The 23,777-nt window shown below is 40.5% G+C and overlaps 1 protein-coding gene across 1 annotated transcript in view; it reads left to right on the forward strand.

Moving 5' to 3' along the window:
* Positions 1-2,397: 2,397 nt before the first annotated feature.
* RASA2 (RAS p21 protein activator 2) overlaps positions 2,398-23,777 on the forward strand; it is a 42,721-nt gene continuing 21,341 nt past the window's right edge. Inside the window, exons 1-6 of the mRNA XM_054385709.1 lie at positions 2,398-2,458; positions 7,161-7,266; positions 12,477-12,580; positions 14,276-14,370; positions 18,549-18,625; positions 23,267-23,350. Of these exons, the coding sequence (XP_054241684.1) occupies positions 2,398-2,458; positions 7,161-7,266; positions 12,477-12,580; positions 14,276-14,370; positions 18,549-18,625; positions 23,267-23,350 (527 nt within the window). The remainder of the gene's footprint in view (positions 2,459-7,160; positions 7,267-12,476; positions 12,581-14,275; positions 14,371-18,548; positions 18,626-23,266; positions 23,351-23,777) is intronic.

Raw genomic sequence — 23,777 nt, forward strand, 5'->3', positions numbered from 1 at the left:
TTGGAAGACAGGTGAACTGTTTTTAATACTTTGCATCATCTTAAATACGTTTTCATGAGGACCTTAAACTTTTAAAAGTCTTTTCAATTCTGATAGTAATCTTGCAGTATAGATTGTGTATTTTATGCAATGTACTTCCGATCTTTTGGAACTAGTGCCCAGAAATATCATTCAGAATGCAAATGTCTAAATGCATAAGAAAATAGGAAGATACACAGAAAATAGATTATGTACATTCAGAGTTCTTCCACCTTCAGCTAGGTGTCACTGCTCTGTAACTTGCATTAAAAATTAAAGCTGATTTAGGCAGATCATTTGGGTATGGTCCTCAGGAGAGAGGTATAACTAAAAAATGCTTTTTAAGTTTGTTACATATAACAAAACACATTTTTCTCTTTCAAATGCTAATTAAAACAAGTGAATCATCAGAAAGTTTGTACATCTAAACAGATGCTCCTAAAATGTAACTTTAAGAGAAGCAGAAAATTAACATTATGCAATTGAAACAGCATTCTGAATATAGTACATTAGATTAAAACAAGGCAAGTTTAAAATAAATGGAGCGTTGGGAAGTAGACAATCGCAAAACTGCAAGTTGAACTGAAAGATGTTGGTAGGAGGTCTGTTGTGAAGGCAGGTGATGTTAACAGCAACCTCCAACTCTAATCATAGAGTATGACAGAATTAGAGTCACAGGATGTACCTTTTAAAATATTGCAACCCACAGTGTAAGCATACATCTTCATACTCAGAGTGCTACCCTGTTCCTCACATCAGAGCTCTCAGTTCACCAGCCACCAGTCAGACTACAGCCAACCTAGGTGGCCAACTTGGATTACTCAAAAAATAATCAGATTACATATAAGTAGATAATCAAATTCTGTATTTGTACTATAAAGCAACTTCTTATTTCTGACAGGTAAAAGTTCATATTATGCAAATTCCTGTCTTGGTGTAGGTTTGAGGGTTGCATGCATACAAATAGACCCATTACTAGTGTGATGAAGCAGCTTATTCCCCACTGCTCACTCCTCCTGCCTGCCACCTTTGAACACATACCTGTGCTCCCCCAACCATGAAGTGGTGTGTGAGGATGAAGAAGGAACCTCACTGCTGCTGAAGGAGCAGCAAGGGAGAAGTTGGATACAGGAAAAGCCACCAAGGAATGAGGCAGTTTAGCGCTTGACTGACAGATGATACGCCACAATGCTGTATCATAATAATGGGAAGATTTGTGCAGGAGAGAGAAAAAATGGAGCACAACACAGAGGAGGTCAATTTGATACAAATTACAAGATATGGCCTGAAACTTCCTAAACTTCCCTTTGCTTTACCAGAAGGGCAGACTCAAGAGGGCTTTCTAGACATAAAGAATCCTAGTCCTCTACTGCTTTCTCAGCTTTAGCCCCCTGAACTATCTCTGGTTTAGGATATGTCAGTCACTAAAGGCTTTTACCAGACTTTTTGCCTGCAGGACCTCAAGACCCCTGAACCTTCAGCATGCATCCGAGTGCCAACAAACCAGGCACACTGCCTGCAGCTGCTGGGTGGGTGGATTATGTAGAGACCTAAGCAAGCCATCTACCACCCATGTGGGACTGGCATAAACTGCAGGTGGAAGCAAGACCCTGGGATTTCACATTAGGATCTGTACCTTCAAGAAACATCAGAAACATGATGCAACGGCCCATTAATTCTTGCTGAAGGTGGTTTGCTGCTGTACTTCATGTGCAGCGTACCAGCACCCTGAAGTTTCTTTAGAACTCCAGTGAAGACGGCATTGCTCGCTGCAGTTTGCAGGCAGCACTATAGCAACTTTTGCAGGCAGCACTGAAATCTGAACCATTCTCTGTTTGTTTGGTGGCATTTCTTAGGTGGCTGAGCAGGCAAATAAAAACAAGTGAAGATTCCACAGAAGCCATCGCATGCTGTTTACAGACACTCCGCATACCAGAAATGAAAGCAACCGGCTCTGTCGCTCGTTTCAGCCGTTTAATGCGATGAATAATGCGGTTAATACAAGAGTTTAACGTGCCTCGCAGCCAGACCCTTCTGCCTCTGTAAGAAGCACACAAAGCCGCGGCCAGTCAGGGCCAGATCACCCTTTGGGCCCGCCGCCGCAGAGATCCCGCGACGGGAGCTGCCTCAGCCTGGACCTGGGCCTAAGCAGGCATGGCCCCGCCGGCAGCCGTAGCGAGGGCGGAACCACCGCGCAAGGCCCTTCTGGGAGACGGTGTCCATCGCGCATGCGCTCCAACGCCCCCCGCCTCTCCTCGGTCTTTGGTGCCCCCCGACAGCGGCGGCCGGCGCAGTTAGGGTGGTGGTGTGTGGTGGGGCCGAGCCGCTCCGCTCCCTTCCCCCAACCGGCCACTGCACTGCGCAGGCGGCGCTGGCACGATGGCGACCGGAGACGGCGGCGATGAGGTGCGGGTGCTGCAGAACCTCCGCGGGAAGATCTGTAAGTGCAGTGCTGTGGCCAGGGCGGGCTGCTGCGGAACCGGGCTGGGCTGGGCTGGGCTGGACGAGCTTCCGGGGCCGCCGTGTTCAGGTGCTCGCTGCCGCCCCAGTTGCGCCGGCCGCCGCTCTCCTTCTTTTGCCGCGCTGGGTCTGGTGTTGAGGCCGCGGGCGGGACACGGACGCGGGGGCGCTGAGGGGCGGCAGCTTCTCACGGCGGTGCTTCTCGGGCTAGGCGCCCAGGAGAGGCTAGTGGAGCGGGGGAGGCCGCGGGGGCGCAGGCCTCACTGTGGCGGCTCCGGGAAGGGGCTTTGTGGCAGGCGCGTCTGACACGTGCTGGTGGGTGAGGCCGAGCCGGGGTCTGCGCGGCCCCGGGGCGGGAGGGAGGGAAGAAGGAAGAGAGGGATGTAGGTCCTGGCGAAGCACCGAAGGGATTGGGACTCTTTCGTTGCTCCGAGCGTTTACTTGAGTCAGTGGGGAACAGAAATGCTCCCACCCGCCCAGAGTTCGGGCATCGGAGTCTGTTTGTCAAGAAGAAATTGCGAAATTACTGATGTGCAGGAAGTCGGTGGTAGCGGGCTGTGCTGGGAACGGTCATTAATGCTTCTGTTTCTTTGTGTAGTGTGTGTGCGAGTGAGGGGGAGGCCGCGAGAAAGGCTGGTGACTTTATTTTGGTGGTTAGGAAGTGATGATTAAAAATACCTATACGTTTACTAACGTCGGAAACCAGAGGATGAGTTGGAGAGGAGGGACCGGGGAGGAAAACAGATAGTGTGGTACGGCTCAGGAAGACTTCAAAGCAAGAAGGAGAAACAGGATGTTCAGCGGCTTCCTGACGGGGTATCGAAATACATTCATACAATTCAGATGCAACCCATCTATTTCCTTTCTCACGCAGATGATTTTTTTTTTTTTTTGAGAATGAAGTGAAACAAGTTGAATTTGGCACGGCACTGGGACTGAGAACTGGCTGTGAAAGTCTTTTGAAGGGTTAGGTTTGATGTAGGAATGGAGTAATGTTTACTTAAATATCTCATGCAATATAGACACAAAGGTGTATTCAGTAAACAGAAGACTGGGACACAAAAAAAACGAGACTGCATGAAGTGAAGCTGGAAGTACACTCGCTCCAGGGTGTTAGTGAGAGTATGATTGCCACTTGAGTAGGCAAGGCTGGACGCACACTGAGATCTTATGTTGTTAGCAGCTGTCACAGAAATAACAGGTCAATCTGCCTTTGAAAGAGAATACTGTTAGTTTTAGAACAAAGGCATTAATTACTGAAGCTCGTTTATTTATTGTCACCCTTCTGTTTCCTAGTTTTTATCATGAGGGTGTTCTCAACAGTAGACATTCGAGGAGTTCTATATCTTGTACTACTTGAACCTGACACAAGTTTTCCATTAAGCATTGAAAGACAAAAGCCAAAATATCTTGAGACTTATGTTGAAACCAGTTTTATTGTCCCATTTACGTGTTCTGGATTGAGACTGCTGTTGTATTGTAACTTTGATTATTCAGTTAACTGGCAAAAGTAATGGTATGCCAGACTATGACCTGCATCCTGGGAATTACATAGAAAGCTGGTTGCCAAAGATGAACCTGTAAGAACTCTAGGCACCCATCTGGAAAATTAGTGGGAGTAATAGCTGCAATAAAAGAGGATTTTCATGCTGCCTCAAGACACGTCACTTTGTAAGCCTACTTATTTCTTCTAACAAAACAAAAACTGTTTAAAAAAAAAAAAAGAGATAAGAGTTAAATATGCTGTGGGAGCCTGAAAATCTGCTAATTCCTAGATGTTCTTTTGGCTTCTTTGCACAGCAAATATGTTTTTTTTTTCCACTTCTTCCTAGTAGTTTACTAATGTGCTTTTTTTAGGGGAAAACCTTCTGAATGAACAATAATAAATGCAGTCATAGAACTGTTTCAGTTGGAAAAGACCTCTAAGATCATGGAGTCCAACCTTCAACCTAAGACCACTAAGGCCATTAAACCATGTCCTGAAGTGCCATGTTTGTGTGTTTCTTGAACACCTCCAGGCATGGTGACTCCAATGTCTGACTACTCTTTCAAGAAAGGAATTTTTCCTAATATTCAGTCTAAACCTCCCCTGGCACAATTTCAGGCCATTTCTTCTCATTCTGTCACCTGATACTAGGGAAAAGAGACTGACACCCCCCTTCTTCCCCCCCCCCCCCCCCCCCCCCCCCGCAAATCTCCTTCCAGGGAGTTGTAGAGAGCAGTAAGGTCTCCCTTTAGACTTATCCAGAGTAAACGATCCCAGTTCCCTCACAGATCTTGCTTTGGAAAAGCTTCATGTTCATAATCTGTGAGAGTTTCTGGTAACACGTTTCATACAGGTGGGGTGCGTCTTGGTGCTTGAGCTTTGTTGGCTTTTACACTACTACCAGCCTTGGCCTTGACCACTTTTATATGTGCTGCATGAGGGAGTGTGGTAACTTTAATGAGGTAATGTCAGTTCTGCAGTAAGTTCTTACTTATGCTGTTGTTTAAGAATATACCAATGATAAAATCTAAAGTTACTGATGATGTATAAATCACAACAACAGATTTAGAATTAAGGCATATACTTAAAGGTGGTTTAAGTAGCTATTACATACTTAGCAGTGAAAAAACAGAGTAGGGTCACATTTGTAGTCCCACGTACATTTTTATTTTTTCTTGTGGGTTACTTGTGTTTGCAGCCAATCTCCTGCTTCCAGTTTTCAAGTAAGGGGCAAGATGAACTGGATTTACCAACTTAAGACCCCCATAAATTTTTTTTTGGAAAATGTGGTATTGTACTTCATCAGATTCCCACCAGAAATCCACTGAAGCTCTGTCCTTTCTTTAGGATGTGTGGGTGTCTCTATTTCATGTATCATAGTGATGACCAAAGCACTTTACAGAGGTATGTGAATACGGTGTATATTTAGGCATATTTCGTAGTGTGGTGTTTTATGCTGTATAACTTAAGTAGCTTCTGTTTTCATTTTGTGACATACAGTGGTACATTTTTAGGCAGTAAGTGATTTTAGTTGCTTTCCTTTTGATGTGATCTCAAGGGTAGTTTTGAGTTCAGTCTCTTTTTGGAGTCTGATGGTTCTGTTCATGCTTCTCGATCTGTGTGTGTGAAGTTTAATGTGTATACTTCCTCTTTTCCTGTACCTGTGTTGATGAAGAGCTCATTGATGCTTTTGAGAGCACAGGTTTTAACTGTGGAAGTTACTTGAGTGTCTGTTCATGCTTTCCATCACTGTACATATTCCTGACTTGGAAAACACCATGCACAAAGTACAATCATTGTTCCTGTTAAACTGTCATGTTCTCTACTCAGATACTGTTGTGGTAGCCTTTCCAATACCAGACATTGCTTAACTTTCAAGACTGTAATAATTTATTTAACAACAACAAAAAAAAAGGGTGGGGAGAGAAAGAGAAAATAAAGTTCTGATTTTACATCTTAACAGCATAGACAATGAAGCTTACTCCACTGTGCTTCATATCTGCAGATTTTTTTTAAACGGGAACATTTATATGACACTTCAAATCTTGTTTCAAGCTGAGGTCTTTGAAAGTGGAGGTGATATGTTATTCAGACATAAGTAATTAAAACTTTGAAATAGTTTTCATCCTCTTACTTTTTAAGGCCTTCCATAAAGTTTAGGTAATTCCTCATTTCATTGGAACAGGTATTTCCAGTAGCAGATAAGGGTGAATGGTACTGTAAAAGGTCCTAATGCAGAATACAGTTCTGTTTGCTTGTGTTTAAGATAAGAATTTAAGTGCAACAGAGTGGCTATTTCCTGATCAGGAACCTCTTCTGCGAGAAAATAGCAGTAGAGCTTCTCATTTTTTTTCTTTTAGCAGAATAAAAGGTGAAAAGGCTCTGTTTGATGTCTTCAAAGACCTTCAGAGGGGAAGCAAACATCCGGTGGGAAATAAGTGTTAAGCAAAGGACAGTATTGCTGTAAATAAATGTAGGTGTCTGTGGCACTCAGATTTTGGAAGAACTTTCCAGTTGGAGCACTGGGAACTGTTTTTTGCTCTAACGACTTAGAAGTAACCATTTCTTGGAAGGGCTGCCTGATAGCCAGTGTATGTTAATGCAGTGGACTAGAATCAATACCCCGCACATCTTGGTGTTCCTATGTTGACAGTCATCCTGTTTCATTAGGAGCTTCCTTTCCCTACTTGTTGCACTTAGTAGGTGATTTTCCCTTAGGTACTAGACCAGACAGGAAAATATACTCAAAGGTGAACCTTTGGAAATCTGTCAGTTAACATCAGCTGTTTGTTTTGGAAAATGAAATCAGGATTTGATGGGTAAGGTCCTTTAGCAGAGAAAATACCAAGTGAACAGCAGCTCAGCCAGATCATTAACACCTCAGGCTGCAAGCTTCTTGGATTTAGCAAGCTATGCAGGGTCAAGCCCAAGATGAGACCTTTCAAGGGAAAGTGCAGGTGCTGCAGGAAGTGGTGTTCATGAGTCAGTGTGCTGTCCTTTTCCTGTCTCCTCTTAATCCACATGAAAATGGGTGTAGCAATTTCTGTACACTGTTGGATCTTACATATTGGAAATGAATATGGAAATGCATGAATGGAGAAGTAAATTTCAGACACACATTAAAACTGCAAAATTCTTGTGCCTAATACTTTGAGTTTTTCCCCCTCAATACTCAGAGTAACTTTTTTATTTACAGATGATGCCAAGCACTTAGTACCCAACAAAATGAGAGACTTTTTCTGTACCATAAACTTGGACCAAGAAGAAGTTTTTCGTACACAGGTAGTTGAAAAATCTTTAAGGTAAGCTTAATTTTTAAGTGGAGATGATAATCAAGACTGCCTCAGTTCAGAATAAAAACAAGCTGTACATCAGTATGCTTTTGCTTATGCCTTTTTAAAATGAGAGCTAATTTGTGGCAACTACTCAAATGTTACAGCCATGTGTAAATTGTGCATAGTTGAAGACAGATTTGAGTCTTGTGAGTAGTAGAGTGCTTTTAAAATTAAGTGTGCCGAAACATACTTTGCTATTTTGTGATGCTGGACAGCACTTAACATTCTTTGTCTTGCCGGGTTGCTTTCAAGGGAAAGAAATCTGCTTAGTAATTGCTCTCCTGGTCATTTCCTGCTTCAGACATGCAGTGGATCTGTGTTGGTAGAATTTTGCTTTTAGTATCTGTCTTGTAAAACCTGTTTCTAGAATGAGGGAACTAAAACTTTGTGAAGTGTTGTGTGCTGTCGGATATCTTCTTGAACAGGCCACATTCTCTCTCTTTGAAATTCTTGTTTTGTGAATGATCACCTGTACTCACACAGAATAGGTTGTTTTGCCTCCCTGAGCAATGCTTGGCTGTAGATTGTGCCACTGTCTTAGAGTCTTAGAAAGCAGTCAGACCAAAAGGTCATGATAACATAGGTGTAGCAGTGTAGGCATTTTGCCTCCAAACTCTTCAGTCCACTGATGATCCATACTGAGGCATCCTTGCAGCTGCCTTGTTCAGTATATCCAAGTGACAGTTATCTGAAAGAGACATTAAACTTTACTCATAAAACCCAGAAAGCCTGTCCACAAAGTCTTGGCATTTTTCTTAATTCTTGTTGTTTGCAGTAATTTTATTGTTAGTGTGTGTTCTCTGAGTCTGCTTTTTAGATGTTTCCAGGTGAGACACAGCAGACTGCTTGTATTACAAATTTAAAGAGGGAATTTTACTTTTTCAAAGCATCGTTTGAGAACCTTCTTACGCTTTTGCATGAAAAGCAAACGCCAGATGCATGCAGTCAGGAACAAACATTTTGTTCTTCCTCCTGATCTGTAACTGCTCTAGTCAGATGCAGAAAATTTTTGGAATTTAACTGGATGCAAGTGAGATTGATTACCAAAACAAACTCATTTGAGTAATCCTTCAAAGAAGAATGATAGAGGCTGTATTGATAAAGCAGAAACTTAAAATTTTCCTTTCAGTTAGACAGTTTGAGTAAAGTAACTCAATGTATATTAAAAAGAAAATCTTTGCTGTGCAATTTTTGACATACTGATAATTGTAACCCTAAAGAACTGAGATTTGTAACATTTAATGTTTATGCAGACATTTTTATTATATTAAAGAATTATTAAATTTATGTACTCTAATCACGTGGTATTAACTGTATAGTAAAACTTGATAAATCATCTTAGATCCCTCAATTATTTTTTTAAATAGTACTGAAGTTTAACTGAAAATTAATGAAATTAGAAAGCTGTTACTCCTTTACAGAAGAAAGGAAGAAAAAATCTCCCTATAACAAAATAACGATTTGAGGGGGGCTCTTAAGTGATATACACACCTGCTTCCCTTCAAATCCAGAATTTTTTAGGTGATACAAAATTGAGAACATTTTATTAGGAGATAGAAGTCAGTATTCTGAATCGCTTGTTGCCCATAGGTGCCTTTCTGTCTCTGCTGACTACACAGAGAATCATAAAATGGTTTGGGTTGGAAGGGACCTTAACATTCATCTAGTTCCAACCCCACTGCCATGGGCAGGGACACCTTCCACTGGACCAACTTACTCAAGGTCCTGTCCAACCTGGCCTTGAACACCTCCAGGGAGGGGACATCCACAACCTCCCTGGGCAACCTGTTCCAGTGTCTCCCCACTCTCACTGTAAAGAATTTCTTCCTAATCTCCAGTCTAAATCTCCCCTCTTCCAGTTTAAATATGTTCCCCCTCATCCTGTCACTACAAGCCCTTGTAAAAAGTCCCTCCCCAGCTTTCTTGTAGGCCCCATTCAGGTACTGGAAGGCTGCTCTAAGATCTCCCTGGAGCCTTCTTTTCTCTAGGCTCGATAGCCCCAACCTTTTAAACCTGTCCCCATAGAAGAGGTGCTTCACCCCTTTGATCATCTTCATGGCCCTCTTCCAGACTCGCTCCAGCAGTTCCATGTCCTTCTTGTGCTGGGGGGCACAGGAATTGTGTGTAGTTACAAAGACTCACGTTTGTTCCTGAAAATTAATTATACCATCTTGTTGCTTATTACTGTGTTAGGTTGGAATACCTACTAACCTAGAGGTAGTGAAAAGGGAGACGAAAGCTCTGATACCCTATTAATCTGAAAACTTTATAAATTGCTTTTTTAGTAAGGTGTAGTACAGTGTAATTTTTATCATAAATGCAACTTTGAATTTACTTGTTTTATGTTATTTGCTTGCTTTTTCTTGTATGTGTAATTCAGAGTCTATTTTAATCACTGTGTTCTGGGTTGCAAATTTATAGTAGCTACAGTCTAAATTGCATTCTATGAATATCCACTAGTTACATATCTGGATGTGCTATAACTAGAAGTAAAATTATTTTTTACTACAGTGACTGAAAACTAATGAATGAATGTATTTTTTAAATGTGCAAATAGATTTGGGCCTCCACCTGCATTGGGACTATTGTTAGAGTGCAGATGTGAAGCAAATGACTTTTCAGAGTTAGAAAACCATGGATTAATACTGAAGCGAAAGAAGAATATTTTGAGTAATGACTCAAGGAATACTTCCTGACATGGTGTGAGATTTCTGTGGTTCTAGAGAAACAATGTATTTTTTTTTTCTCTTTGGAAAGTTTAAAGAGCGTCCGTGAACCTCTTCAAATGTGCGCTCAAATATGAGGTATTGGAGAGTGGTTGTGATGCCTGTGTCCTGTGTTTTTAGTTTAAACTAAATTCAGTTTCTTTTTCAAACTGAACTTTGTGTGAATGCAACATTATAGCAAAAATTAATTTTCATGTAGCTTTTATGGAATGACAGATCTAGGGACATTTTAAGAAGGAAAGGAAGAGCAGACATGTATGTCACACATTTAATTTTCATCTCCTGTATTGCTCTAATCCAGTTCTTCCTGTATGGCAGTCTCATCTTCTCTTGAATTAGCACCATCTTCGTCTTTTCTATCTGTCATGGTCTTTAAAGTTCTTGCATCAAAGGCACAAATGAAAGCACTAAACTTACTGAATTCCTGAGGAACAGGTTTGCCATTTTAATTATTCTTTGTTGGTATAACCTTTTGTACCCTGTCAGCCAGTTCTCTATCCACTTTAAAATGTCTGTACTAATCCTTTGTACTCACCTTACATTTTCCCTCTGTGCCTCATACTTTGCTAAAGAATCATGAACAACTGATTCATATGGCAGTGGTAACCTAGGTAAGGAAGAATTTCCCAGCTTAAATAAGGCAATTCATTACCTTCTGTTTATGCTTATACTGTAGATCTGCTTTTTCCTGCCAAATGTGAGATTTCGTGTAATGTTGAGGTCAAAATAGTGATTGTAAGTGACTGATACGGGAGGAAATACAGTAGTGAAGTTTGCTGTCTTTGTCCTAGGATATGGCTGCTAAATAGATATTTGGAAATCTCTATTAATAGTCTCCATCCTAGACTAATTATTTCATGATAATTGGATGCATAGATTTGTATAGATCCAGAAAAAATGGGGATTTAACACTGGAAATACTTAATGCTTAGAAAATTAACAAAGTTTTTAAAAAAAGAGAAACTGAGAAACTTTTCTTTCAACTAAGAATTCTTAAGTTGTTTCTCAATGTAGTTTAAAGTCTGATTTGCCTGCTTTGAAGCCTGTGGTAAAAGGTCTGTGTTTGAACAAAAGGAACTGGTAAGTTAAGGATCAGTTCCTTGATCTTGCTCTTCAGATCCCACTCTGTTGTCTTCAAATGCATTTTTGGGAATGTACCTGCTCACTGCAGGGGTGTTGGCCTAGATGACCTTCAAAGGTCTCTTCCAACTCAATGCATTCTGTAATTCTGTGATTTTCACCTGTGAAATTCCTCATAATGAATTCCTGCAGTTAAAGCTCTTGTTTCGAAAAATTGATTATAGAAATACAGAATGTGGGATTTCACTCATGGTTTTTTAAATTAGTTAGCTCTTCTCTTACTTTTTTTGCTTATTTAATGAACAACTGGCCCTTAAGGATTTGGTGCTTTTTTGTGATTATTTTTGAGGGAATAGAGTAGCAATAATTTCCCGTTCTTCCTGGTATTCTTCTGGGTAGGTATTACTATGAACTGATTGTTCCAAACATAATCATATTTATATTAGCTTGCAGTATTGTAGCAATATGGTGTCAGAAGGATATTATAGTGGGAAATAAAAACCCCAGTCTTTGTCTCTGGGTATAGTATAGCAGTCATCACAGCACTTTCCTGTAGGCAGACAGCAGGCTTCCAGCCTTCCTGTAGAATCCCTTCAGGTATTGAAAGGCAGCTATAAGGTCTCCCTGGAGTCTTCTCTAGGCTGAAGAACCCCAGCTCCCTAAGCCTATCCTCATAGCAGAGGTGCTTCAGCCTTTGGATCATCTTTGTGGCACTCCTTTGAACTCTCTTCAACAGCTCTGTGTCCTTCTTTTATAATGGAGACACCAGACCTGGACATGGAATTCAAGGTGGGGGTCTCACAAGATCAGAGTAAAAGGGAAGAATCACCTCTCCTGACTTGCTGCATGCAGCAAATTGTGTGTACTTCAGATGACCATTTCTCTTTTTCACTGTTCTGTTGTGTAGTTGCTAGTGCTTATGGCTTCTTTCTGAATCTTTGAGCATTAAATTTGACACAGAAGTTAAAGCTAAACTAATGTCCACTACTGAAGTAATTATTTGTGTTCTGATGCAATTTAGTCATGTATTGAATGAAAAAAGAGACACCTGAAACTTGTCTCAGGATGTCATGTGGGTGAAGAAACAAGCAGAATTATTTCATGACAGAAAAATTGAATGGTAGAGGAGACAACACTATGTACTTTTTTTCTGGTTTTGGACATACATAGTATGTTCTCATGAAGTTTTAACTTGCAGTGTTGTTATATGTTCTTTTAATGAATGGTTGTGGGTGTCTTTGATGCTGTACAGGTAAGTACAGTGCTAGAGGCCAACATCTAGGACTACACTAAAATGTAGTGGGTTGGTTTGTATTCTGTATAAATTATATAAAGAGGTTTTCTGTTTTAACTTTCAGTCTTTCTTTTCAGCCCTTATTTTGGGGAAGAGTTTTATTTTGAGATTCCAAGAACATTCCAGTGGTTGTCCTTCTACATTTATGATAAAAGTGTTCTACAGAAAGACCTACGCATAGGTAGGTTCTGGGATACTGTCTACATCATCACAGAATCAGCCAGGTTGGAAGAGACCTCCAAGATCATCAAGTCCAACCAATCACCCAACCCTAACTAATCAGTTAGACCATGGCACGAAGTGCCTCATCCAGGCTCTTCTTAAACACCTCCAGGGATGGTGACTCCACCACTTCCCTGGGCAGCACATTCCAATGGCCAATGTCTATTTCTGTGAAGAACTTCTTTCTAAGATGAAGTCTAAACTTCCCCCTGCACAGCTTGAGACTGTGTCCTCTTGTTCTGGTGCTGGTTGCCTGGGAGAAGAGACCAACCCCCTCCTGGCTACAACCTCCCTGCAGGTAGTTGTAGAAAGCAATGAGGTCTTCCCTGAGCCTCCTCTTCTCCAGGCTAAACAACCCCAGCTCCCTCAGCCGCTCCTCACAGGGCTTGTGCTCCAGACCCAGCTTTGTTCCCCTTCTCTGGATGCATTCGAGCAGCTCAACATCTTTCTTGAACTGAGGGGCCCAGAACTGGACACAGTACTCAAGGTGTGGTCTAACCAGTGCTGAATACAGGGGCAGAATCTTGCATAACATTTGGTTGGTTTCAGTGTCACTATCTGTAGTATTAAGGGCACAGTTACTAAATTGATCTTAAAACACAGTGTACAGTGCACTTAAATCAAATGTTCCTTTAAAGTTTGAAAAGCATGATTTGGATTCATTGCTTTATTATATTAAAATATTTATTTTTTTAGACATTTATTTGAAATGGTATTAGGAGTATGAAAAGAAAACTGTTACAACAATTATGCAGAATCATAGAACCATTAAGGTTGGAAAAGACCCCTAAGATCATTAAGTCCAACCATCTACCCAACATCTCCAAGACCACTAGACCATATCCTGAACTGCCACATCTATTCTTGTTTTTTTTTTAAACACATTTAAAATTTTTTTCCCTTGCTTCTGTTCCATTGAACTATTTGAATAATTGTCACTACCTGTAGGTCTTTAAAGAATGAACTATGGAATAATTCCACAGTGATTACAATTGTGGAATAATTCTTAAATGTAGTTACTTATATTATCTCTGTGCGGTGTGTAACTTAGTGACTTAGAGGTTGCTGCAAAATGCTTTGTGTAGTGTAGGTGAAAAATTGAAGGCAGTGGATTCCACCCCCCTCAGTGTGTAACAGCTCTACTGCAGCTGCTCTTTGGATAGGGCTGCTATAAAACTCCTTGTAAGAGTGGTATGAAAGAAGGGTTCACATTACTTAGTTTGAGGAAGGAAATCATTTGCACCAGGATGCCAGCTAATTTGGGTATAATAACATCTTTTCAATTTTCTTTTTTTATTGAGACATTCTGCAGCACTGTTACTGTTCTCTGTTGCGTTATTTCCAGCTACAAGGGTGTTCTTTGTTTTACCTAATCTTGTTATTAGTGATATCCAAGATAACACATCATATTTAACTTAATTTGGCTTTATATAAACTATTTTTCTGCTTTACTTAGCTTATGTTTCCATAAGCTTTTCATAGAACATCATAAGCTTAAAAAAAACCCCAAACCACAACAAAAAACCAAACAAAATACCTAAAAGAAAGAGAACTTAAACAAAAATCAAACTTCAGATCTATTTAAATATTTCTCATATTAAGATGAATGTTATATTTATGCTTATCTGTCCCTGTTGTGTTGTCCCCCCCCCAGGAAAGGTGTCAATCAAAAAAGAAGATCTATGCAATTATACAGGAAAAGAAAACTGGTTTATGCTTCAACCTGTTGATTCTAATTCAGAGGTTCAGGTAACAAATTGCACATTTCCATTTTTAAGTGTAAATATAAATGAATGCATGTGATGGTAGAAGTTCATATCAGGCTGTGGGAGATAGAGGTTAGCTTCTGTCTTAATTCTTGAGACAGCCATTGTATGTTTCAGCTTGATTAATGAATAAGGCATATTCTACGCTTCTAAATTAACTGTATTCTTTCTTGCGATAATTAAAACTGGCAGAATCATAGAATGATTTGACTTGGAAGGAATCTTGAAAGCTCATCTGGTCTACCCCTCCTGCAGTGAGCAGGGGTACCTTTAACTAGATCAGATTGCTCAGAACCCTGTCTAACCTGACCTGGAATGGTTCTGGGGATGGTGCTTATATCACCTCCCTGGACAATCTGTGCCAGTGTTTCACCACCCTCATTGTGAAAAAAAAAAAAATAAAAAAAATCTTCAGTTCTTCCTTGTGTGTGGTCTGAATCTCCCTCTTTCAGTTTAAACTCATCCCTTGTCCTATTGAAATAATGCCTGAGAAAATGATTGTCCCTGTCTTTCTTGAGGCCCCTTTAACTACTGGAAGGCTGCAGTAAGGTCCCCTTGCAGCCTTTTCTTCTTCAGGCTGAACAACCCCAGCTCTCTCAGCTTGTCCTCGTAGGAGTGGTGTTTCAGGCCTGCAGCAACAGGTTCATGCCTGTATGCTGAGGGCCCCAGAGCTGGACACATGACTCCAGGTGAGGTGTCAACAGAGCAAAGGGAGAGAGTCACCTCCCTTGATCTGCTGGCCTTGATTCTTTTAGCACAGCCCAGTAATTATCTAAAACCACCACATTTATAATAAATTTAGGACTTCTGTAGTGTCACAATCTGCTCCAAATGCAGAAGCTGTAGAACAGTAATTTCCACAGATCTGTACAGGCAGGTAATCTGAATTGGAGGTGACTGAAAGTTCACCAGAGTAAAAGGACTATGTGTTTGAGTTAATTTAAGTTGGTGGTGAAAGAGGGATGATGGGTATTTCCTTTCAAGTGTGTATGGGAGGAGAATGGCCTCTCCCCAGCCTATGTAAAAGTTACTTTGACTTTTAGAAAGCATCTGCCTTGGAATTTGATCTTAGCTGGTTTTGGGTTTTTTTTTTGTGTTGCTGCTCTGGGCAACCTATTCCAATGTCTCACAATAAAGAATTTGTCCCTGATACCTAATCTGAAGCTACCCTTTTTCAGTTTGAAACTTCCAGTTCTGAAGTTTAGATCGGTGATTTGGTTTTGGCTCCTTTGTTACTATGTGAATCTTGGCCAGGTGATTAACAGCTCTGTCTTCCTCTAGTCAGTATCTGAAATGTGAAATGTTTATCCATTTTACAGTTAAAGGAGCCTTGGAGCTCCCTGAGCTCTACAGATGAAAAGCATATTCACATAAAGTGCGCTGATTATTTAACAGTGGCCTGTTTATTTTTGTTTTGAATAAACCCAATCTATACAACTGTATTTAAAATCTGTACATTAAAAATCTGTGCAACTACATTTGCATCAAAAGCTCTCATACAGATCTGCAGAAAACCATTTTGCTGCTCTCAGCAAGCAAGACAAAAAAAACGTCCCTGAAACTCTTTGTACATGTCAGGGAAACATTTACTTAGAGCCACCTTGCTGCAGCCATCGTGGTGCTGAGCTGTGAGCAAACTACATCTACAGATAGCTCCTCAGTAGCAGTAAATTGATGAGTCTAGAACACATAATTTGGGGGTGGGGGGAAGTGTAGTTTTGGGTTTTGTTGTGGCTTTTGTTGTCATTGCTTTTTGAAAGAAAAGATTTTTAGACCACTCATAAGGTCTGCTTAGTAAAACTAGTTAAGCCAGCTGTTGCATTAAATACTAATGTTGTCTTTTCATTTGCCATTCAAACACTTTGCCTTATAAGGCTGTTGGCGTGTTTCCCAGTATCCTTGTTTTATCATGTAAATCTATTTTTGCAATTGAGTTTCTCTGTGTGACAAATGTTTTCTTAATGTACCTGTGTTCCAGTTCCTGTAGTAACAATTTACAAAACACTTGACAGGCATCCCAAAAAAGTTCCATTAAAACTTCCTTATAAAATAAACTTCACTTTCCCTCCCATGTGATGTACAGAGAAACACGCCCCTTGCCCCGGGGAATTTGCAACAGAAAACATTCCAGTTTTGTGTCAAGACATGAATGCTGTAGGAAAATGTATGCAAAGTTTGCTAAGGGTTTTACTTTCATTTTAGTGTTGTACTTCAAAACTGCAGTTCAAATAATTGCTTGCTTCCTTTGTCATGCTTTAAAATGGCCTTCCAGGTCTTTCCTTCAGAATCATAATCATGGACCACCCTTGTCACCTGGTTCTATTTCACAGAAGGGTGAGGATTGGAAGAGACCTCTGGAGATCATTGAGTCCGATCCCCCTGGAAAGGCAGGTTCAGATAGAGAGGTCACACAGGAACATGTCCAGGCACATTTTGAATGTCTCAAGAGATGGAGATTGCTCCACCTCTCTGGGCAGCCTGGTCCAGTGCTCTGTCAGCCTTAAAGAAGTTCCTGCTCATGTTTAGGTGGAACATCTTACGTTCAAGTTTGTGCCTGTTACCCTTTAGCCTGTCACCATGGAAAAAAGACTGGCCCTCTCCTCCTGACACCCATCCTTGAAGAATTTATAAGCATTTATGAGACACACCCCTTCCACCCTTAGTTTTCCCTTTTCCAGACCAAAATGCCCTAATTCTCTCAGTCTTTCTTTGTAAGAGAGATGTTGCAGTCTCTTCATCATCTTTGTAGCCCTTGTCTGTACCCTTTCCAGCAAGTCCCTGACCTTGAACCAGGAGCCCAGAACTGAACATAGTATTCCACATGTGGTCTTGCCAGGGCAGAGTAAAGAGGGAAGGGAACCTCCCTCAACCTGTTGGCCACCATCTTCTTGACGCACCCCAGGATGCCACTGGCCTTCTTGACCACAAGGTCACATTGCTGGCTCATGGTCATCCTGTTGTCCACCAAGGACTCCTAGGTCCTTTTCCCCAGAGCTGCTCTCCAACAGGTCAGCCCCCAGCCTGTACTGATCCATGGAGTTACTCCTTCCCAGATGTAGGACTCTACACTTGCTCTTGTTTAATTTCATTGGATTTCTCCCCACCCAGCTCTCCAGCTTGTCCAAGTTGGACTGGGTGGTGTTAATTGCTATCATCAGCAAACTTCCTGAGGGTATGCTCTGTCCCATTGCTCAGATCATGGATTAATATAATGAATAGGGCTGGACTCAGTAGTGACCCCTGGGGGACACCACTAGCCACAGGGCTCCAACTAGGCTCTGCTCCACTGACCACAACTCTCTGAGCTCTGTCCTTCAGCTGGCTCCCAATCCATCTTCCTGCCCAGTCATCCAGTCTCCATGGCTCTTAAGTTTGGCTGTGAGCATTCCATGGGAGACAGTGTTGAAAGCCTTGCTATTTGGCTAATAGACCAATTCCAAGAAAACAAATAAGAACACAGTTTAGAGGAAAGTCAGTATCTGGTTATCTTAGATGTGAAAGCCAATACAAACAGCAAGGCACTGAAAGGGATAGCAGGAGTCTTCAAACAGTAGATATCTGGAGCAAGGTTGTAGTACCAAATTTTGGTCATAACAGGAAAGTTGCATGTCATGGTTTTTGCAGCATTCTGCTGAGGGAGTAGAGTAGGCTGGTCTGTTGTGAAATTAATCGATGCTGTGCCATCTTTTATGGATTCTTTTTCTTAATGCCTCCTACCATAGCATAATAAGAAAAGAGAGGCACCAGGTTTAGCAAATATTGCTTCCTTTTCCTCTCCTTTCCTTTTACTTTTTACTGGCTTTACTGTTGCATGAATACATCAGTAGACTTCATGAAATAGTTCAAAGCTGTACTGGATGCATAATAAACTGCTGAATGATGTTCAGTCTAGTGGGATGGACAGGGGCTTTTGGTCTTGGTACTTTCTCATGCTGGAAGATATATTTTTGTGTTTGTTAAATCTGTGAAGGTTTGACCAATTAAGATACTGTTTGCAGTTGAGGATATGTGCTTCAGAAATTATAATTGCGAGAAATGATATATTGGAATTACCTTAGGTTTGTAACAGTAAACTACTTTTTTCTAATTACTACTTTTAAAATAAAGGCTTTAAAATTATTTGTGTTTCTCTCTTGTGTGTGTGTTTTGTTTTTTTTTCAGGGAAAAGTTCACCTTGAATTAAAACTGAATGAACTGATAACAGATAATGGATCTGTGTGCCAGCAACTGGTAGTACAGTAAGAAAATACATTAATCCTTGAATATGATTTGCTTGTTAGAGCATTGTGATTTGTCTCTCTTAATACTGAATGTCTGCACATCTTGATGCCGGTAACATTTTTTCTTTTTGTATTACTTCCCTTGGCTCTTGCTAGGGGAATTGGGTACATGTTTAGGAAACAAGGTTCAACAAGTCCACGTGCAAGGTCCCGCATCTGGGTTGGGCCAATCCCAGGCACAAATCCAGGCTGGGTGCAGAGTGGGTTGAGAGTAGTCCTGAAGAAAAAGATTTGGGGGTCAACATGAGTCAGCAGTGCAGTCATGCAGCCCAGAAGATAAACCATATCCTGGGCTGCATCAAGAGTAGTCTGGCCAGCAGATCAAGAGAGGTGATTCTTCCCCTTTGCTCTTGTGAGACCACCACCTTGAATTCCATGTCCAAGTCTGGTGTCCCCATCATAAAAGGGACACACAGCTGTTGGAGCGAGTCCAGAGGAATGCCACAAAGATGATCCAAGAGCTGGAGCACCTCTGCTATGAGGATAGGCTGAACTGGGTATCAGTGACAAGCTCTTTATAGGGAGGGTGGTGAGACACTGAAACAGGTTGCCCAGCAAGGTTGTGGATCCCCTTTCTCTGGAGGTATTCAAGGCCACGTTGGATGGGGCCCTGAGCAACGTGGTCTAGTGGAAGGTGCCCCTGCCCATGGCAGGGTGGGTTGGAACTAGATGATCTTTAAGGTCCCTTCCAACCCAAACCATTCTATGAATCTATGAAACGATACACTACACTGTCTTAAATTGTCAGTTTGTTACAGTTTGATTTTTCTGTGTGCATGAAGTCATTGTAGGGACCATAACAATTTTAGTAAGTGTACAAATCCTAATGGCTGCAGTTTCTTAGTTTCTGCACTTGCAATTGATTTGAATGATGGAAGTAGATTCCCTCAGTCATTGAGGGGATTCGTTGCAGGCTGTGCCTTTTTAAGGATTTCTTTCTGTCTTACGGTCTGAATATATGCCAGTTGTATCTGAAAAGCTCATGTCTTCTGTATGAAACCCTAATAAACTACTGAGATGGGAAGTAAGAATAATGTAAACTGAAAGATTTCATATACTCTGCTGTAACTGATCAGTATGAGAAAAGAACAAAAGCCATGCTATAATCTATTGCTTAGACTTCACATAAAATGTACTAGTTTAAAATACAAAAGGCTTTTAAGTTCCTGTCTGCTTCAAATGGTTATGAATTTACACCTTTTGAATAAAAACAGCTTGTGCCAGCCTAGATAGGTGAAACTATTTGCTAAAGCCAAAATGTATACCATATAGTGGAAGTATATTTATTGTGATTGTCAGAATAGGAATGTACATTTAGTGTTAACTTCCTTCTTTTGGTTGATCAAAGTGTTTGGGGTTTTGTTGGGCCTTTTTTTGATTTGTTTTACTTTGGATGTTCTTCTTGGTGTTTGTTGGGGTTTTTTTTTTTTCGTATCATAGAAGATTGCAGTTCTAGCACTTTGCCTTATTCTTTGGGAGAGGACAATATTCCTGTGATATTTACTAGCTGCTAAATTTGATGAGGTTGCACTTTTTCATTGATGTTATGTCTACTCTAATAGAGCCGCTTCAAAAATCTGCAGAAGTTTTAAATTGTGTTTACTGGAGGACGTTTGCATATTTAGTTTTAAGCTGCTAAGTAATATTTCAGTCTTGTGTATTCAGTCCCTAAGGAGTAACAATCCAGTTTGATAATGCTCAGTTGATTTAATGGCTTCCTACCCTTGATGGTTACTTGCCTTGCAGGGCCGTTGAAGCTTGTGAGATCTTCTGTGTGACTGGGTTAATTCAAGTTGCCAGACTGTGAAAACTGTTTTGAAACCTAAATAAGCTTTCTATAAAGTTAGTGAACAGAATCACCATAGGTGATACATGCAAGGCAGAAGTGTAAGAGGAGGAGGGTCCACCATTTTGGTGGTGTTAGTTGACTTAGCTATGCTGTCAGGTAAGATATTTAAAGAAGACTCCAGGCAGTAACTGGAAAGTTAAGGAATGGTTATGTCTGGCTAGCTTAGAGGAAGAGATGAAAAGGAAAAGGGGTGAGATAAATTTGGATCAAATTCTCAAGGCCAATGGGTCTGAAAAGGAAAAATTTGGAAATATTAGGAGTTGATGATCAGAGGAGCTGCAGTATTGTTTGCTTTTTGACATGTTGGAAGGACTGGTAGACCTAACTTTCTAGCAACGTAAATGAAGCTTGGGTAGACAATGAAAAGGAAGTTCTAGAGCTGCCTACACAGGGGAGATTGACTGGAGCGTGAAATCATCTTGGAGCTACAGATCTGCATGATGAATCTGGAGATTCTGGTTCTGCTGCAAGGCCATGTAATTGTCAGTAAAGTGTTTTTCAACTTGCAGAAATTAACAAACAAGCTTTCCTTTGGTTTGTGTATGTTGTGGTCAAGCTGTAAGAAGACAGAGGAGGCCAGAACAAGCTGTTTCTGTGCAGAAGTGATCATTCTTGTTGATCATGTGTATGCAGGTCATTCAGGCAGTGATGAGGGAAGGCGTGAGAAACCATACATAGGGAAAGAAACTGCTTTCTGCAGGACTTCTCCCTGTCTGCTAGAGAAATTCAGAGTGAATATGACACAAGTTACAGGGATTGAAATTGTGGTGCTCTTGCTAAAATACTAGAATTCTCTCCAGATAAGTTTGACTTGATCCATCTGCTGTGAATTTCCTATGAGATTCAAGCTGAGGCTGCCTTAGAGGAACTCTCAGAAATCACACCTGAAATGAAAAATCTCCTGGCGCTGCAGAGACAAGGTGCTTAGTGCCACAAAATGCCTAATATTCTGACGGAATCAAGTCCTGGCTGCCTCAAATCAGATACCCCAACTGACTGAAAAGCTTAGTTCAATTTTGTTACCACTCTTACATGGCATGTGTGTGTTGGAGGAGGAATCAATTAATGCTTATGAAACAACTGGATGTTTCAAGAGCCCATTTAAGTGGTGGGTTCGAAATCACTGTAGGGTTCATTGTGGTTCAAAAATTATTGAAATACTGAAGGCCATGTGCTTGAAAACTGGAAGAAATATAACAAATGATTGTGCAGTGTTTCAGCACTAAATGTTCCCTGGACTGCTAAGACAAAGGGACTTGGGGGGGGGGGGTGTTTTCTAATCATGCATACTCAAAACAGAGTTGTGTTCGGAGGAGGCAGCACGGGAGTGTTAGTGCCTGTTGTTTCCTCGCTTGGGTTTGCAACTCTTGTTATTCTTTGAATGCAATTTTTCTACAGTACAGAAAGCATTTACTTAACAGTGTAGCAATTGTTGTAACTTTAGCTTGATCCACACTACTTAATAGCGTACATTTTAGTATTAGAACATTTGCTTGATTATTTATATGAACTTAGATCAGAAAGTATATTTCCTACTTAAAGTACATAGGTTTTAAATTTTATTCAGACGGGCTAAATATAGCAACCAGAATTTACTTGCATTAATTTATTTAAATGCCTGCAATACCTGATTCTAAAATAGATTATTTTAGGAGTTCAGTTATTATTTGTGTCTTGTTTATGAAGTTTTGTAATCTGTTGAATGTTTTTAGACTTAGTAAATGCTACAGTGTGCATGGCTACATTAGAGCAGCATTTTGCTAGAAAGTCTCTGCTGTAAATTTACAAATCAGTTTGTTCTGCTTTGTTTCAGCTGGTTTTAGTTAATACTCATATGTGAGCATATCTGAAGGTTAGTCAGCTTGCTGACTCAGCTCTGTTTCTATTAGTGTGGCTGCTGTGCTGATTCAAAACTATGGCAAGCTTTCAGAAAAGGTTCAGAAAGTATTTCTCTGTCCCCATGAGCATTACTGTCTAACCATCCCATCCCTTTTCATCAGGAGTGGTGAACAGTGGTGCCAATGTACCTGTTAAACACCAGCTTTATGGCTTATGGAAGAATTATATTCAAATTACAGAAGAAAACAGTGTTTTAAAAGAGGCGTTTTTTCAGAATAGTTATGCACTATTCTGAAAAGAATTTGAAAATAAATTTTAAACATTGTCTCAAAGGTAAACATTGTCTGCATGGTTGAATAGCATGGATGGAACCTAGACATGCTAGGACTAATAGTTTTGGATACTCAATTTTATATTACTTTGAATTTCTCAGCTTATTCAACTCTGAATGTAGTTTAGCCACAACAAAATATTTAAGTATTTTACTGCCTTCAAATATGGTTGCTGCCATGTGGATGAGACCAAATAGATTTTTATGGGCCTTGAGGAATCAAATTTAAAAGCTGATGAAGTCTTCATCTTCCTCTAACGAAGATGCTCGTTTTCCTTAGGATTTTGTCATGCGTGTGTGGTACTGGAATGTGTCCTATCAAAGCAACTCCAAGAATTTTGTTCTCTCAGAGCCCCCTTACTCTGACTTTATGTTTGATTATTACCTTGTATTGCCATCCAGAGATCTGTAGTTAGGATCTACGTTATGTACATACATTACATTGGATCAGTGTACGCATACCAGTGTGTAATACATCAGGAATTAAAAAAAAAAAAAACTTTACAAATAAGATTTTGTTTGTTTGTTTTTAAGCCAAAGACATTGTTTCACTGATGCATTGATTACCTTTTTCTTGTAGCATAAAGGAGTGCCATGGGTTGCCTCTTATAAATGGACAGAATTGTGACCCTTATGCAACAGTCTCTCTTGTGGGGCCTTCCAGGTAACGTTTTAGTTCCAAATTCATTAATCTAAAATGCTGTTATATTAAGTGGGGGTTGGAAAAAATTGTAGGTTTTAAGCGAAGTCTTTAAATACAGGAAAATCTTAAAATGCCTTCTGTGTGTATCATATCTTCCATTGTTATTGTACTTTCCCCACCATACTCTCAAGATTGTGAAAATGTTTGCTCTGTGTGAATGGCCTGCACCTAGTCAAGAACCACTTGTCACACAGTTTCTTTTTCTCCTTAGATTTCATACTGGACTCTTAATGTCTGCACTGTACTTCCTCTTAATGTTTGTCAGATTCCTGTATGAGATGATAGAGTCAATTGCTCACTCACCTTTCCCTGGTCCCTGGTTTTTCTTAAGGTGTGAGTTTCTTTCCAGCAGATGTTTAGCAGTTGGGAGGAAGCAAGAAAGTAGAGG

Source organism: Indicator indicator, chromosome 13, assembly GCF_027791375.1.
Source record: "Indicator indicator isolate 239-I01 chromosome 13, UM_Iind_1.1, whole genome shotgun sequence".
Lineage (NCBI taxonomy): Eukaryota > Metazoa > Chordata > Aves > Piciformes > Indicatoridae > Indicator > Indicator indicator.